The 18,597-nt window shown below is 36.8% G+C and overlaps 1 protein-coding gene across 3 annotated transcripts; it reads left to right on the top strand.

The window, feature by feature from the left end:
* The first annotated feature begins 1,844 nt into the window (after positions 1 to 1,844).
* LOC577338 (lariat debranching enzyme A) lies at positions 1,845 to 14,057 on the top strand. 3 transcript variants are annotated; one of them, XM_030974239.1, is made up of 11 exons: positions 1,845 to 1,881; positions 3,364 to 3,507; positions 4,567 to 4,681; positions 5,169 to 5,293; positions 5,778 to 5,944; positions 6,535 to 6,661; positions 7,454 to 7,551; positions 9,723 to 9,800; positions 10,722 to 10,864; positions 11,821 to 12,581; positions 13,117 to 14,057. In XM_030974239.1, the coding sequence occupies exons 2-11, from the start codon at positions 3,426 to 3,428 to the stop codon at positions 13,131 to 13,133; spliced, it is 1,713 nt and encodes a 570-aa protein (XP_030830099.1). In that variant the 5' UTR covers positions 1,845 to 1,881; positions 3,364 to 3,425; the 3' UTR covers positions 13,134 to 14,057. The 3 variants fall into 3 exon arrangements, with proteins under 3 accessions (XP_030830099.1, XP_030830098.1, XP_030830097.1); XM_030974238.1 differs by having other exon boundaries at positions 3,368 to 3,507; positions 11,821 to 14,057; XM_030974237.1 differs by having other exon boundaries at positions 11,821 to 14,057.
* The last annotated feature ends 4,540 nt before the right edge of the window (positions 14,058 to 18,597 follow it).

Genomic DNA, 18,597 nt, shown 5'->3' with positions numbered 1-18,597 from the left:
AACTTAACTTTTTAATAGGGACCATAATTCAAACGATTAAACAGTACTGGTATGCTGGATTTAAGCAACAGAGTTTTACAGCAGGACTGAGTAAAACTCGCTCTTGGCCTGTTAAATTTGATTTAAACCAAGTTTATAGTCCAACCATCTGGAAATATAAGCATGTTTATATCTAATTGTACTGTAGACATAAAGGACCAGACTAGTATTGTGAAGACCTGGGTGTTTCACAAAGATCCTAAGTAGAACTTAACTCTAAGTTGGACTTACAAATTATGGACAGCCATTGGAGTCTTTAAATGAAATATATTCAAAAGCAGAAATTCAAGTATTTTGGACTTTTTATTAATTCCACATCCAGAACATGAAATCTCCTTGATAATAGAAAATATGAATGATTTCAATAAACAATGAATGCCTTTCAAAATAACTTTTACAAAATATTTTCAAAGATGCTAATGGCTTTCCATATTTTTTAAGTCCAACTTAGAGATAAGTTCAACTTAGGATCTTTGTGAAACACCCCCCTGCACATCAGCATAGATGGTTTTAAAGGAATATAAATAGTACATATGTACTACATGAGGGTATTTTCAGTATGTAAGATATATACTATGAAAAGTTCAAATGTTTGATATCGTGAACAACTTAAAGAATTCATAGTTCATCAATAGACATAGTCATCACACAATAATAATTTTATTTTGATTAAAACATATAAGGTACGCTCATTTTTCAATAAGCAGTAACCACGAAGAATCATATATCTCCATGGTGAAAAAATATATATCTAAATCAATGCATGTATGTTTCAGATGAAAAACTCTTTTAGTACAGGCAAATGGCATGAATGTGCTATATCTGCAAAAGCACAAGTCATATACATGTACTAGTATACACATTTTACACTCGATTGTTTTTTCCCCCGCTGTAAAGGTGAAACATTCATTCATTTTCAGCACTATATTATTCAAGTTTTATAGGCACAAATGAAAAGTCTCATCAGCCCATGGGTAAAAATCTTTAGACTGGTCTAATATCCTATCCTATAAGTATGGACACTTTATAAGACAGGTTAACCTTCATTCAAAAATTAAACTGCAGAAATTTGCCCTTCCCCCTTTCTTAATCACAATATTTACAATTATGTTCATTCAAAAAGGTGGCGCGACGCGACACTAAGCATGCCTGTGCCAGCACACGTACGCCACACTTCTCACGTGCAATGTACAGAATATCCAGGGAGATGTATATTCCTGTAATTTCCCTCGCGTGTAATTCACCAGAAAGGCATCGATGTTGGGGAGATTATTCTTTACAGAGCTTTCGTAGTAAGCTCTGTCATGAGTGGATTGTTGTTGTTACGGTCCGAATGTCTCAGTCATTCATTGTTATTTCATATCCTGTTCCATCTTTTAAAACTTTGATCGCTTTAATATTCTGTTTAAAAAAAAAAAGATTATCACCATCCTTCTATAACTTAATCGGCTCCCCCCCCCCCTCCCCGCAGTCGTGCAGTCCCGACCCCGGACCCAGTATAACAGGAAACTGCTTTCTTCTACATTATAGTTGCGTGGATAGTGAAGCTAACTTAGAGCTCTCCGTAATTAAGCTCTTTGATGCAGCTAGCTAGATCTTTTGCGAAGTTCTTGCTTAATTGTGCATGCACACATCATAACGATGTACTCGGACGCTCCAAGCCGATCTTTATCTCCAAAATAAACGTTTCATGATCTTCAGTTCAAGCTCGCAAATCAGCTCAGTACAATAGTCTTCAATACAGTCGTAGATTTAACTAGAATTTCGTTACTAGTTGACAGGCCAGGTACCAGTACAGTAGAGACTAGAGTACAGTCTACAGATCGTTAGACGTGCATGCAGGTGAGTAGTGAGTGAGTGGTCGATGGTCAGCTAGATTGGTAATGCTATGATGATGCATATGACTGAACAGATAAATGGTCTATGAAATGTGAATCTATGAAAGTATGAGTAGATTCTAGGAGTTAACCTAATGTTATCGGACACTTAACCTAATATTAATAACGCTATTTGAAAGCAGAAACCTGTGTCTATGTTCTCATTGCATTCTTACTCTCACTCAGCTAGTAGTAGAGAATAGAGTCAGATCTACATGAATTCTTGTTAAACATGAATCGTCTGCAATTTTCTTTGTGCACGGGCATTAACAATAACATCAGAGACGCCAAGTTCAAACTTCAAAGATCAGCTATGCGTGACATTTTCATGACTCGGCGCGCAAGCGAGGGTATAGCATATAGCCTTATATACGTTTCGATATCGCACGCGTGCATGACGCAACGTGATAGCTGGCCTGCATGCGATATACTAGACCGAATTTTCCGTCTCTTTCGTTCGTTAAGCCTCTTATTTGGGTAGGGTCGGCTCTCTCTTTAGAGACGGAAGCCGACTATACGCATTCCCTTGCTAACACCAAGGCCATTTATGGCCATATTTTTATGCCCCGAAAATCCCCCCAAATGTCATTTTACCTCGTGCATGTTATATTGTAAATTAGGCCTAGGCTCTAATAAATCGGTTCCACTTACGAACTTGACTGAAATAATCCGTTTAATGGTCCCTTTTTAGGAAATTATGGGTCAAAATCGAAATCCATGTTGAAAATCTTGCAAGACGTATTTTAACTCTCGCTGCGCATGACGTCATCTAAATCTCATCTCTTCTAGTCTACGCCGAAGGCAAAATGATTATGAAGGAAAAACTGTGCGCGAGCTATACGTTCGTAATGGCGTTATCACAGTTTTTCCATGCGTGACAGCGTTTTCAGACCCTCGATGCGTGACTGTCACGCATACTTGACAGCACTGTTACATGCCTACTTGCCTAGACCTATAATAAAAGTGGAAATGTGTGCTGCTGTACGCTTGTTGAACTGGTAACACCCTTTCTCTCACATAGACCTAGATCTTGATCTAATAAGGACTTCACATCTTAAAAAAATCACCTGAAAAATGACTGTTATCATCGCTTAGTGTTTTTTTCCGGGTCTTGATTCTTTTGGCCGGCTGACGGAAAAAATTATCAACACAAATTAAAAAGTTAAGCTCCAAAATGTGGCTTGAACTCACTGTTTTTGGATTACAGTGTTTGGCTGACTATGATAACCAAACAGCAAGTTACATACCATACACACAACTATCTTTAAAACAATTTATTGACAAAGATTTGGGAGACTGAGCTCGAGCTACGCATGGCAACTGAAAAAGGCCATAAAAGTGAGTTTCAAATTCGTGCACAAGAGTTAAAAGATCAATTAAAGCTGACTAATTATTGTTCACGTTTAGACCAGTACTTAACATGCTCAACCTTCCCATTGTTCTTCAGACAGGTCTTGAAAGAGATAATCATTCTTGATTCTGAGGAGACGTGAAACAGAATTTGACAGGATGCGGATAGCCATAGAGGGATGTGGTCATGGAGAGCTTGATAAAATATATGAAACGATAGCATTCGCAGAGCAGAAAGAAGGTAATGTTAAGTTGTCTTACCCTACATTTAGATACTGTTAGTGAAGCCTAGCACTTAAACTTGGCAAGCTAGAATACAGGGGCTACGGGCCAGTTTCTCGAAACCGTCATAAGTCTAAGTTTGAAGATATTCCGTAGATGCTCGTGTAAATTCTATAACACACATTTCAATGGGATGTCCAAGAAGTTAGATTTATGACGGTTTCGAGAAACGGCACCCTGGGGGTCAGTGTATGAACTATGATGCACCCGTGTTCCCACGATGATTTTTATTTTTTAGGGGGGGGGGGGGGGGTCTTCAGTAAAAATCAGGGCTTCATTCATGGTGTACATGACCCTATTAGTGTCAACCCCTGCGTACACGTCAAGAAATACTTGATGGTATGAATTTGTTGATACAATATAGAAGCGTATTTACATTATTTTTATTTGAGGTTCACAAACTTCAACAGATTGTTTGGGAATTGCTGTGTTAATTTTCCCACACTTAAAAAATTACGAACTTCAACCGTGGACCAGACACTACACCTACCGGTAACCCTAAACATTACCCACAACCCTATTGCAACTTTAACCCTATATCTTCAACAAAATAAAGCCCAAAGCAAAAGTTACTGTCCAGAGCATATGTTGCTCACCCTCGAGCTTTATGAGTAACTCTGTCAATCTGTCATACATCATGCAGCCATGGCCCCAAATATTCAATCACAACATAGGTCCTACTTGGTAATAATTTTGTTAAAGATATTTGTGCATTGTTGATTTCAATGAATGTCCTTGTTTTCCCTTATGTTTTACCCTGAAATTTCATCATGAATGCATTTTAATATTTTTACTTGGCTAAAGGCTTCGAGGTGGATCTCTAGTACTTTCACCTAGTACTTTGCTGTGGAGATTTTTACATTAATCGTTGCACCTTTTGCCTCAGATATTAATTTACAATTTATGTTATCGTTCCACTATTGTTTTAATTTGTGATGAATGTATATCATTGTCCCTGTTTATTATATATGTTCCACCCTGAATATTTCCTCGTGAATTAATTTTTTATTTTTCTTAGGCTTCAAGGTGGATCTGGTCTTGTGCTGTGGTGACTTTCAGTCTGTTCGCAATGAAGCTGACATGGAATGCATGGCCGTCCCCAAGAAATATCGCCAGATGAACACTTTCTACAAGTAAGTTCAAACAGTACTGATTCTACTGTATGTATGGAGCTGACCTTTTTTAATTTTTTACTTACAATCCCACCCACCAACCTCACGTCAAACCATTTGTGTCTGTTAAAGATACTCTTGATTACTGGTAAAGGTAGAAAGCATGTTCAAACAGAATTCAGCACAATCACCACCAAATATTTTATATGTGAATGTTGAAAATTCATTTCATGTGCCAAATGATTCTGAAAGAAATTTTGATAACTGCGTAATAAGCAAAATAGACAAGCATAACAGGAAATATCAGCCCTATTGGAAGACCGTAAGCCAAATACCTAGAAAGCCACAATCAAAACAACAAATACATGTACATGTATATGAGTGAGAGTTAGAGACAAGAAAATGTAACATTTGAAAGATTTTGCCTTGCCAGTCCTCATGAAATCAAATCAATCCAATCACAACATTTTTACTTTTATTTATGTGCCTCACATTCTCTTGCCAACAGGTATTACTCTGGTGAGAAGAAGGTTCCAATCCTGACCATTTTCATCGGAGGGAACCACGAGGCCTCCAACTATCTTGCTGAACTGCCTTATGGAGGATGGGTGTGTCCTGGGATCTACTATTTAGGTGATGATAAGTCTTTTCAAGATTTTGATCAAGCCTTGCTTTGTAATTAGGCTTGTGGATTATCATCAGAGTGATTTAAATGTAGTTAATATTTGATTCGTTGTGTATCCATGTTTATTAATCGAGTCATTTCAATTTCATATCAGACTGGGAAAGACTAAAAGGGAATCTTTTTTTTCTTTTTTTTTCTTTGGTAGAAAGAAAAGAGACAGTTACGAATCGCTATTTAATAGTTTTATTCCTTCCTTCCTTTCTTGCAATTTCGGTGGAAAAATTCCCTTCTCAAGTTTATGATCTTTAATTCGACTTTAAATCTTAGTAACTGCCATTCATAGTAGAAGTAGTAGTAGTAGTAGCAGTTGTAGTAGAAGTTGTAGTAATAATAATAGGAGTAGCAGTTGTAGTAGTAGTAGCAGCAACAGTGGGAGTGGGAGAAGACAGAAACATAAATTGCAAAATTACTTATGTGTTCATTTGATTGTAGGCTATGCCAGTATTGTGAACTATGGTGGGATAAGAATCGGAGGACTATCCGGTATCTACAAGAAGCATGACTACAGGAAGGGCCACTATGAGAGACCACCCTACTCCAATGACGATATGAGAAGTGCATACCATGTCAGAAACCTGGAAGTTTACAGATTAAAACAGGTAGGTTTCTCTAGACATCTATCATAATTCTAGTCTTGTTATCAATGATAATGTTCTTACAACTCAGTGGGTGTAGCCATGCCTACTGTTGCTCACAGTGCAGTGAGCAAACTGGCGCGCTCCACCCAACATGAACTTTAAAAGGACTAGTTTCATTATTTATTTTACTGTTGTATTAAATGCTAATTTGGACGATTTTGTGGGATGTGTCTCTTAATACCGCATATGCCTTTAATCAATTAACATGTATTTCTTCAAAAGCAAATTCCTGAAATGACCATTGACAAAAGGTTCTTTCTCAGGTACTCTGATAATTACCATTCGGGCAGTGGTCTCAAAAGAGATTTTTTTTATTTGTGGATGAAATAGATGGATAAAATGTATTTTTGAAGTTCCCTTTAGTGTAAGTGCTTTTAAGTGTGTAAGATTGATCACCAATTTTGCATTACTAGCTTTTTCACGACTACACCTGATCATCTTGCAAGTATCAAGTAGATATGTCTCAATTTTTTCCTATCCAGCACTAATATTTGAAACATATTTGAAGAACATTTTGTTACAGTACATTATATTTTACATACGTAATGCAGATTCAACAGCCCATTGACATTATGATGTCACATGACTGGCCTACAGGCATCTATCACCACGGCGACAGGGATGAACTTTTCCGCAAGAAGAGTTTCTTTGAAAGGGAAGCCATGAGCAACACGTTAGGCAAGTAATTCTGTTCACAGTTGAGTTTTAAGAAATTAGATTATTCATTACAATACCTCAAAGGAATATACAGAAAACATCATATTTTGGGAGCATCAAAGCAATGGTTAATTACACCTGTTATCGCCAATGGAATAACAAAAATGTTGGGGAAAATAGATTTGTTGGCAAGAAGTCACAGTCTTGGTTGCACAATAGTTTATAGTTACAGTACAAAATAGATGTCATCCTTTAGATTAGGATAGTAGTATTTCACTGATATCCTTAGGCTCATGCACCCCAAATATCGTAGTGTTATGGGTGTGGTAGGGCACGCCCTCCTCTTGACATATGTTGGAATGTACATCATTACCAGAGATGCCAACCTGTACGATTAAATCGTATTTAGTACGATAATAAGAGTGACATTACAATCTTAAAATCTTAAAATATGATTTTCCATCTTTTTTTTCAAAACCCATAAAAACAGCGGAATCGCATAGAAACATGTACAAGTAAACCTCTGCAATCCCAACAAAATCTTTGCTTTACAATTTTCTCTTTAAACTTAAATGAAAGAGCAAACATTTTTCTGAAATTTTACTGGCCCGGGGCTGACGGGCCAGTCCAAAATTTGATTTTTTTAGGATACTCAGTCTGTTTTTTTGTGTCAATAGGTTGACATCTCTGCATTACCCAACCTCTTCTCCATATAAAGAGAAAACAGCCTTTCCTGCAAAAAGATTGACTTTTGGATGATCTAATCATGTTTTTCATAGATTTTGCAAACCATTTTCTTGTTTTCTTATACAGGTAGTCCACCTGCGGAAGAGCTGCTTCATGAACTCAAACCAGACTATTGGTTCTCAGCCCATCTCCATGTCAAGTTCTCTGCTCTGGTCGAACACAAGGTACTGCATTATCCCCTTTACTTTTCTCATACACTGCAGGATAGGGCCATTGTGTTGTAGCCAGTGACAATTGCTCAGGGCCTCAACTCATGAAAGATAATTACGGCTAGGATTAGGGTTGCGATCGGTTTATAAGTTATATAACGCATTTGGGTACAGGTTACACAACGTGATCATTGTGTGTGGTCATTGCGATCGGAGCCATGACTAAGCAAACCGTTGTGGGTTTAGTGTAATGTTCGGGGTATGGTTGAAGCTAAAAATGCAGTAAGTGTAAGTAATTAAAGCTGTCTTGTTGATTGGTAGCACAATGCAGAGTCAAGTCATAGAAGGAAGGTGTTTTCAATTATATACATGTAAACAAGTCATTAGCAGGCCTGATAAAAACCCGATTTAAATCGGTTTCCCGATTTTTTTTAATTTTTCCCTATTTTTTCCAGATTTTTTTTTCTTCCCGATTTAAAAAAAAAAAAAATCCAGATTTTTTTTTTTTTTTTTTTTTTACCAATTTTTATGCCTCCGCCACCGAAAGTGGTGCCGGAGGCATCATGTTTTCGGGTTGTCCGTACGTCCGTACGTACGTCCGTCCCGTTTGACCGTTATCACAATATCTCAAGAACCATTTAAGATTTAAACTTAAGACTCGGGAATAGTATTTATCACCATAGGAAGACGATCTGATTAGATTTTGGAGTACGTAGGTCAAAGGTCACAGGTCACAGAGGTCAACTTATGAAATTCCTTGTATTGAGTTTGTTAGCGCGATATCTCAAGAACCATTTGAGATTTAAACTTCAAACTTAAGGATAGTATGTATCACCATAGGAAGACGATCTGATTAGATTTTGGAGCACGTAGGTCAAAGGTCAAGGGTCACAGAGGTCAACTTATGAAATTCCATACATTGAGATTGTTATCATGATATCTCAAGAACCACTGGAGATTTAAACTTCAAACTTAGTGATAGTGTGTATCACTATAGGAAAACAATCTGATTACATTTTGGAGCACGTAGGTCAAAGGTCAAGGGTCATAGAGGTCAACTTATGAAATTCCATACATTGAGATTGTTATCATGATATCTCAAGAACCACTGGAGATGTAAAAACTTCAAACTTAAGGATAGTATGTATCACCATAGGAAGACGATCTGATTAGATTTTGGAGCACGTAGGTCAAAGGTCAAGGGTCACAGAGGTCAACTTATGAAATTCCATACATTGAGATTGTTATCATAATATCTCAAGAACCACTGGAGATTTAAACGTCAAACTTAATGATAGTGTGTATCACCATAGGAAGACAATCTGATTAGATTTTGGAGCACGTAGGTCAAAGGTCAAGGGTCACAGAGGTCAACTTATGAAATTCCATACATTGAGATCGTTATCGCGATATCTCTAGAACCACTGGAGAATTTTCACTTCAAACTTAATGATAGTATGTACATGTATCACCATATCATAATATCTCAAGAACCACTGGAGATTTAAACTTCAAACTTAATGATAGTGTGTATCACCATAGGAAGACAATCTGATTAGATTTTGGAGCACGTAGGTCAAAGGTCAAGGGTCACAGAGGTCAACTTATGAAATTCCATACATTGAGATTGTTATCATGATATCTCAAGAACCACTGGAGATTTAAACTCCAAACTTGTTTAAATTGCTCTATGGCGGAGGCATCATTTTCGACTGCGCGCAGTCAAAATTCCATCTAGTTTTTTCTTCCCTATTTTATCCTGATTTTCCCGATTTCCCTCTTATTTTCTCTATTCTTCCCTATTATGCTCTATTTTTTCCAAATTTTTTCCAAATTTTGTCCAAATGTTGTTAGATGCCATTTTTTCCCCGCGAATCCTCTTCTTTTTTTTTTTACTCAAGGGGGGCGTGGTTGAAGGGAAAAACAAAAAACCTATTTCTTGTTTAGTGCTCACTATCACCCCTGCATTAGAGAACATATTGGCCTAGTATTTTGTTCTACTGCAATGTATCCAAATAAAATGGGATTATGTCTTGTGCTATTGAGTCATCGTCAAAACGGCATTTAACTAAAAATTGAAAAGAATTGTGAATTGTATAAAGATGAATTGTATTAGTGGTAGAGAGAGTGACTGTGGTTCTGTATATCTGTGGAAATTATACTGTTTCCTTTTTTTCTTCTTTCAGAGTGATGATGGCAATGTCCAGAAGACCACCAAGTTTCTTGCTATAGACAAGTGCCTCCCTGGCAAGGATTTCCTGCAGGTAATGTAAACCGCAATCCAATTGAGTATATCATCCAACCCAGTTCTATCACTGAGAGTAACGCCCATGTTAAAGGATATTTTAGGTATATAGCAGGCATTAACATCTGTTCAACATGATTAGCTTATCTTGGTCCCCTTTATAATACAAGAAATATATTAATTAAAATGATATTGAGTCAGTGTTGGGCAATTAGATTGAGAATGGAACTTTTATGATTTATTCTCAATGGTTTATTATTCAGAATAATTTGAAGAAATTTTGTTCGCCAAGTAGTTGCCTGACATTGCTGATATAACTCTTCCATCTGGGAATAAAAAGAATGAGAAAAAAACCCACCAAAATAATCACCTTTACCAGGTACCAGCCATTTTATCCGCAACGAAGTAGCCGGAGGCATTATATTTTTGGTTGTCTGTCTGTCCGTAAGTCTGTACGTCCCGTTCTCGTGATCGCGTTATCTCAAGATTCCTGCCAAACTTAGGTTTTGTATGTATTAGAATTGTATGAACTGATTAGAATTTGGGGTCAAGAGGTCAAAGGTCGCAGGGCTCATTATGTATGCAAATATAGCTTGTGATCGCATTATCATTAGAACCAATTGACGGCTTACCATCAAACTCGAGACATGTTTGTTTCTTGCAGAGCCAATGAATTGGTTTGATTTTGGGGTCATTAGGTCAAAGATCAAAGGGTCATACATGTATATGATAATAGCTTGTAATCAACATATTCTAAGAACCTCTTACAATCAAACTTGAATTTTAAAAATTGCTTCTGTTTTGGTTTGATATATTGCTCTATGGCGGAGGCATCAATTTTTACTGCGCGCAGTTGAAGATTAATGTAGTTCCTTTTGTCTTTGAGGCATGTTTGTTAAATAGCCATGGCTCTGTTCTGTTTATTTTTGTACTGTCTTAGATTCTTGAATTCCCAGAAAAATCTGAGAGGCCATTTGAGCTGAGCTATGATACTGAGTGGCTGGCTGTCCTGCAAGCAACGAATCATCTATTGAGTACTTCCAGGGATATTGTTCATATGCCCAGCAAAGGCTACTGCTCAAAGTAAGTAAATAAAATATGGACCCAGCTACAGTTAACCTATTGGGAAAGATAGAATTCAGTAGCTAACAGATTTAACCCTGATGAGGCTGGTTCTTGTTGTTGATTGTTCGGGAACGCATACGGATGACGCCCCGTCGCTTGCTGACTTTTTTCTTTGAATCTTGCACATCTTTTAAAACAATTTTTTTTGAAAATCGGACATACAGTTACAAAGTCACATGACGTTTTGTCTTTGCACTCTTTCGCACATTCTATGGTAAACCGCCTGAAGAAATATAGCCCCCGCGAACAAATTTTTAAAAATTGAGATCACAAGTAAATGATATATGCTATACAGATTTAGTAGGAATGTGTGATAGCCAAGTAGAGAAAAATAGGATATAAGATAAAAATTTGTGAATAGTAATAGGGACAATCCCTATGAACAAGTGAGTGTAAATAATAATGAATGGTTTTTAGATCTTGACTGCTTTGTGTTTTGATTTGAAAGTTTGAACTATTAGCGCAAGGTGATCACAAAACTACACTATTCCCCAAGATAAAATAATGGCTCGAAAAGTATTAAGTCAATATGTATTTTTCTTTCTACATGCACCATACTTCATCAGTGAATCTTCATAAATAGAAATTGTAGTATAAGCAAAAACGATCGTCAGATTTATTTATTTTCATTTATAAAAACATTAACCATCAGGATATTAACCACTTTAATTGTTTGTGTAGTATCTGCGTGTCTTACTGTGCTTATTCAGTGTTCACTCCATGTGTATTTATTGTTCTGTGTTGAACATACCAAAAGAGTTATTGCCTGGCCGTTAGTTTTACCATTGCCCGGTAATTGTGATGTAGCTATCAAAAGCCAATTAATTATTCAGTTTTTGTCAAACATTGCAGTCAACAGTCTCACATTTTGATTTGCAGTATATATAAAACTGTTGTTTTATCGTTCTGATTAGGTGGAAATACAATGTAAACATGAATCAGCTTGCAGCAGTGAGGACTGCTTTTGGAGATGATCTCAAAATCCCTGACTCCTTTGATCAGACAGTGAGGGTGTACGACCCCAACAATATAGAGAGGAACTCAAAGCAACCCAGTCTCATGATCAACCCTCAGACCACAGCGCTGTGTTCCAGACTTCAAGTTATAGACCCTTGCGTGATCCTGATGGGCGGGTCGTCTGAGCCAGGTGAACATGCTGGGCCGGTGCTGCCACCTGAGGAGGAAACCCACTCGGACGACGGCAACGATGCGGATGACGATACCTCCGAGTCATCCAGGATTCTCTTTGAGAGTTTCATTGACTCTGAAGCAGGGGCGAGTTTCTTGGACCTGTCTGTGAATGACTCGAGATTGAGCAATAATTCATCCAGGATGTCTGTCGACCCAGAGTCCGGTCTAAACCCAGAGGAGATCTGTCTCAGTGATGAGAATGAGGATGGTGGTGGTGGTAAGAAGAAGGAACAGGATAACAGCGATGGAAAGATTGTGTTAGGAGGAAAAGTTGCAGTTCAATCTCCATCGAATCAAGACTTCCCTCCTTCTCCCATCAAGAGGACTTCACTTTCTCTCCCGATCATCACCAAAACTCCAAGCATTCCATCCCCTTCATCTGGTCTCGACAACAGCATCCTGCCTGCTAAAGACGAGCTGGCAAACAAACTTCTCTTCGATGAACTTGATGAAGAGGCCAAGGATCGTCTCTCGGGTGTAGACGGTGAGGTTCCTTCATTCGAGTCTAGCACACCAAGACACGGTCAAATCAAAAGAAGGAATTTAGAGGTGTACACGTCTTCCTCGCGCGATGCCTCTGACGAGGCGAGCATCTCGGACGAAAACGACCGAAGTGGCGTCTTGAGCGATGATGCAAGACCAGATGTTATAACCGTCAAAGGGGGGAGCGGGTCAAAGAAATTCAAAAGGAGAAATGTTGCCATATACACATCCAATGAGGATGACTGATTTGAAGGCCAACTTTGCCAAATTGCAATCTACTATTTTGTACAATTCGCCATCAGTAATGGTAGTTTCATTTTGTGTAGGTATGTTGAACAATCACTTCCTTGGAACCAACAATCTGCACAATTGATTCTAATGTCATTTGATACTGGTGCTTTTAGATATTCCTCAATTCTTTTTTAGTACATTTTAAGATGTAAATATCAATTGTAAATACATTTTTTAAATATGTGTATAATGTGAAATAATAGGAGGAAAATGTTTATTTGACTTCTACATTTTTATCCTTTCAGGAGGAAAGCAGTTTTAAGAATTTCAACCAAGCAAAGATTAACTTGAAGAAGGAGCAAAAAAAAATCACAAATACAGAACAGGATATATGCAAGATTTGAAACCTGGAACCACATGCAATTTTGAACAAAATGCAGCTGTCGAGTGAATAGTTCGTAATCTATTTTCAGTGGATACTAACATGAAAATTCATGAAAAGTAGCCCCTGTCCATTAGTTTTGAACGAGTACTCATTGCATGAACCTGACATTGAACTAGACATTTTAAAGGCAGTACTCTGGAAAATGGACAAACCTGTTGCTTTGCTTTTTCAACTTTCATACCCCCAAGGAGAACTATTTCAAACAGCCCCACATCACTGCAGCCAAAGTTGAACTGACTTTACCTTTTAGACAGTACTGATTTTCCCCTTCTTCAGAATATGCATAGCCCACCTTTGTTTTTTAAACGCTTGTTTTTAGCTTTTCTTGAATATGTCGGTTTAAGAAAATAGCTAATTGATTTTCAAACTTGCAATTTCATGTTTTTAACAAGTATTTAATATTTATAACCTGGCTAATTGTTTAGAGTTATTAATGAAAAAAAATGTAGGGAGTTTCCATGTGCAATGCATGACAGTTTGATTACAGCGGTTACAGAAGTTCTAAGAATCTGCTGCGAGAGATGAAAAGCATTCAGTCATGGTCTTTGGAGAGGAATTTATGATGATGAATATTCCTTTGAAGTTGCTAGAGAAAATGCACATCATTTGAAATCTGTTGGTCGTAAAAGTGATGTCTATTTTCTGTGATTGATATCATCTCTTACTGGATAAATACCCAAATGGTGTGAAATTCTCGAAGAGAATCATGATAATGCAGATTTAAGATAATATAACAAAAGCATAGAGTAAGTGATTACATGAGCAACTGTGTGCTTATGACATCAATCCATGTATTTCATCTTTCTGGTCTCACCTCCTTTTTAAAATTTTCATACGGAGAGATTGTTCATACAATGAAATAAAAGGAAAATAAATATGTATTTTGAACGAGAAATTTTGCATGGAATTGCCTACGTCGGTCTTACATTATGATTGACATTCTTTACATTATTATGTTCTTTTATCAGATTGGATGTAGAAAAAATGGTGTAGTGGAAGATTGGAGTATGCATTTAATATACTGAATGATATTCATTTCAGTTTCTAAACTTATTTAAGCAATACATACTTTAATCCTGAATTCTGGTTATGGACTTTAGAAACAGGCTGTTATTAAACAGGTTGGTTACGATTACATAAAAGAAAAATACATGTACTTCTGGATTTTATCATTTTACCTATAAATTATGAATTAGTATTTCTATCCTTTTTCCTAATGCCCCCACATGAGGTCAGAAATATTCAAAATTTAAGGAATTTTATGACTCTTTTCGCACATTCTATGGTAAATTGCCACTGTGAAATAAGGTCATGTATTAAAGCATAGTTTGCTTTCCATTCGTTTGTCTATGACACAGATAAATACATATGCTCAAAAGGAGGGAGGGGGGGTAGAGACATATTGCGTACAGTTGCTTCACTCTTAAAATACCCCTCTTGCAATTCATTTAAATGTAAAATGTTATATTTTTGTCACCACCGTTTTTTTCCATGACATCTGTGAAAGCAGATTTAATGAATAGATTATCTCTCTCTTTTCTTTGTATTCTTGATATACTTTTCCTGTGTAACACTGAATTTGATGATACATTTACTGATTAATTTGAAATATTCTATGATTTCTATTTCATTATCCCGTCTGTTTACAAAGTTGTTTCATTTTGAGAGGACAGGATCCTTCAATTAATAATTCTTATTTGTTTCTAATAATAATAATAATAATAATAGCTCACATTTATAATGTCTAATGTCTTTTGTTGCTCCTTTTATTTTCTTCCAGAATTCTCAGTTGTCCACATAAATTTGACAATAAGTATACCACACATGCTAGTATGAATAAAGATGATTTGGAATGCTGATATTCATTCTACTATACATGTCGCAGCATACGCATATATTTTTTTAGCAAATGATGTAGAACTACAGTTCTTACTTTTGTGCAAAGTTGAGAATACCAAATTTATGACAACATATTGAAGAAAAGTATCCATTATAAGTTAAAGACATTCAATCTTTATTTGTTCTTTCTTTCATTTGTGTTAACACAGTCTTCCTTATTCTGCCCATAATGTCTTCTAATTGTTTAAAAAATAATTAAACCTGCTTTAGTGATCATGTTTAGAGGACACCATGGCCTGTATTCCTATAAACCTGGTCCCTATTTCATAAATCTTTTTAACAATAACCAATTTCAGTAACTGTTATAAGCTACCGAAATCATGGCATTTGATGGCTGAGACCAAAGTTGTCATAGAAATTTTGTATTTGTTATAGATAACAGGTTTTATGAAACAGGGCCCTGATGTTGGGTTTAGGCTGTTGCCCAATATGGAGTCTAGCAAAGAAAGTTTCCCTTTTCTGAAACATAATTTTAGACCCAGGGTTGTGTTAAATTCAATTACATGTCGTAGGATATGGAACAATATGTCTGCAAAGACCACTATATCCTCACAGAAAAAAGTGAAACATTTCTTGAAGGAAACCAGACGAGTAAACAAAAACCACATTTCTACATACATTAGGACCACTTTTATTGTTTCCTTTGAGTGGTTTATTACAGACATGTTAATTGGTTGAAAATCAAATTGCATTATTTTATTTTCCTTTTTTTTAGATTAATAAAAGCAATGTTTTATGCAAGAGGTCCCCACAGGTCTTATGATATCAGTACATATTTCTTAATCTAACAGGTTCTGGCATCCTCTGTTACATCAAGGGCAATAACAGAATGACATGTTTTCTTTTCAGAGGATTTCAGGAAGTTGATTTCCACATCTCATTATAAATCTACCCCATGTTACTTATACATATATTTCAATTTGTAAATGGGAAGATACAACCTGCCTCCATGTCTACTTATCTATGAAGGCCACCTGTTGATAGTGGCAACTTATAAGTGTTTCCCGTGTTCAAGAAAAGGAGAGTGTTGTGAAATTTGTCTTGAAACACAACCTGTCTACAGTGGCCATGTTTTTTTTTTCTTCTCTTGAATGGTCTTAGTATTCGGGTTTGGTATGAATTTTTTCTAAAGGTATGCCTCGCGTGAATTAGCGTAATTTCATTTTAAATTTGAGAATATGGACACTATCTTGAAATTGATTCTAATGGCTTAAATTGTTCTTTTATTTATTAACCTTTCTCTCTCTTTCTTTCACTGGATATATTTTACATGCTGCATTTCTATACTTCATCGTCTACACAAATGAAATAGTTTCATAAATCGTTTTTGGCAAATTACAAGTTTTGGATACTCTCATGAAATGCAAATATAAAACAAAGTGAAATATAAACCAAACTTTTACTTCGTGTCTCACTTTCTCAATATATGCTTTGGTTGTGATGGTGTAAGAAAATGCTTATAAGTTGTCCCTAATTACTTTGTATACCACAGAGACGACAAAGGTTAGAATTTCCATTAACAAAAAAAGTTGACTTCTGTATGGAAACCGACTTCTCGCCTTTTTAGCATTCTATATTACTCTCCTTCTCTTTCTCTACCCCACCTCCTTAAAAAACAAAATAGTGCTGGTGATGACACTGGCGATGATGAAGGTAATGGTGATAATAACGACGGTGATGACGATGACGTTGCTAGTGGTGGGGGTAATGGTAATGATGATGATGCTGACAAAGATGATGTTTCTTTTGATAATGGTGGAATTTCACCACAAAGCGCCGTTAAGGTACTCTTCTAGACACCCGGGGGTTGCTAAGGTGATGAATCACTTGTAAATGTATATCCATTCCATTATTTTGGAATTTCATGATGGTTCTAACAAACAACATGAAAAACGGCAAGTTTCATTAACGCATCATGTATGACCAATCTCACGAATTCAGGGAAGCAAAGCGAAGAAAAGAAACACTTCAATAAACCCAACATGGACTTAAAATTAGCCAGTATCGTGAGTTGCGTTAACTGAAAAAATGTCTTAACTATATGACCCACATACGATTTATTTTCGTGAAAGAAAAAATGGAAGGGACTATTTCTATATCGGAATAGAGAAAGAATATTGATTGTAGCTTCTGAAATTCATGATCATCCATTTTCACTTGTGAGCCAAAATATACACCATTGCAAACCAAATAATATATTATGCATGAAAATTGTAGGGTAGTCGTGAGAAAAGTGACATGTTCACATATTCGATAGTCTGAAGTAAGGAGAGAGTGTTAATTAAAGAAGGAGACTATACATGTAGTTAAAAGGTGATAGAGGAAAAGGGAAGATGTGGTGAGAGAGAAGAAGATAGAGGTATATTGAAGGCAAACTAGACATGGACTGTGAACTAAATAAGGAGGATGAGATGAGAGTGGAGGAAGAGAAGAAGAGAGAGACGAAGCGAGAGAGGAGCAAAAGAAACGGACACTTTTGATGAGGAGAGGGTTTGGGACGTAAGAAGATTATGTGCAGATGGAAAGAGGGGATCAGAGATGAGAGTGAGAAAGTGGAATGGGGGAGAGATAGAGTGAGGACAAAAATGAAAGGAGAGTCAGAGATATATGAGAGAGAGAGTGAGAGAGAGAGATGGGGGTGGAAGCAGATAAAAGGGAAAGGGATGATGGTCGCGAAATGGTACAGACAAAGGGCGAGGGAACTTTGACGAAAGTAAAAGGTGACGAAAGTGCGTCTTACTACTCAGCAGGCATGATCGAGCCAAGCGGGGAAAAGGTCTCCTAAAAGGGGTCGGGTTGGATCGTTGAGGTCAACTTGCATGTAAACCGTGCAACCATCATTACCCAAAGTGGTTTTTCATTAGGTTAATTGTAGTGTTAGGAAGTCGGTAGAGAGGAGGGCAATTACTTGGGATGTCCCAAATATTTACGCATGTCAGTTACCTCGACGCTCTTAGAAGCGGAGTGACCTCACGACCGGGCCTCGTGAACAAGTCTGATGATCTTTTGCTTCTCCATGCGTTGTATAATTTCCCCTTTACACTCTAGAACAGCGTTTCTGTTATCTGTGTCGAGGGATACTGCGAGAAAAATTGATTAAATATGCACTTGCGGTAAATTTTTAAATAAATGTCAATTTCATAAAAAGAATATAGTATTATAAACAGCTAGTATTTTCATAAAAAAATGACATTTTAAGGACAATCAAGTGTCTTTTTTATATTCGTTCACGCGCAACATTCAGAAGTGAGGTGAGGTGCAGAATATAGGCCTACATCTCTTTTTTCATATGGAAATTACATTTTTACAACGCTTGTTCGCTTCACTCGCTCGGAACATATAGAAGCAGGATGTTTCCGGGCAACGAGATTTCCAAATATTCTAATATTCGTGGTAGGGTTGAATCACCACCTTTGCAGGTTAAGCACAATTTTTACAACGC

Source organism: Strongylocentrotus purpuratus, unplaced genomic scaffold, assembly GCF_000002235.5.
Source record: "Strongylocentrotus purpuratus isolate Spur 01 unplaced genomic scaffold, Spur_5.0 spur5_scaffold_7, whole genome shotgun sequence".
Classification (NCBI taxonomy): Eukaryota; Metazoa; Echinodermata; class Echinoidea; order Camarodonta; family Strongylocentrotidae; genus Strongylocentrotus; species Strongylocentrotus purpuratus.
This window is presented reverse-complemented; position numbering and strand designations above follow the sequence as displayed.

What these genes read in the sequence shown, in the direction of transcription:
- LOC577338 (XM_030974238.1), top strand. Translation starts at nt 3,426, where the DNA reads ATGCGGATAGCCATAGAGGGATGTGGTCATGGAGAGCTTGATAAAATA. An exon ending in AGCCATGAGCAACACGTTAG is followed by an intron (nt 6,662 to 7,453) that starts GCAAGTAATTCT and finishes TTTCTTATACAG; the next exon opens with GTAGTCCACCTGCGGAAGAG. An exon ending in CTGGCAAGGATTTCCTGCAG is followed by an intron (nt 9,801 to 10,721) that starts GTAATGTAAACC and finishes GTACTGTCTTAG; the next exon opens with ATTCTTGAATTCCCAGAAAA.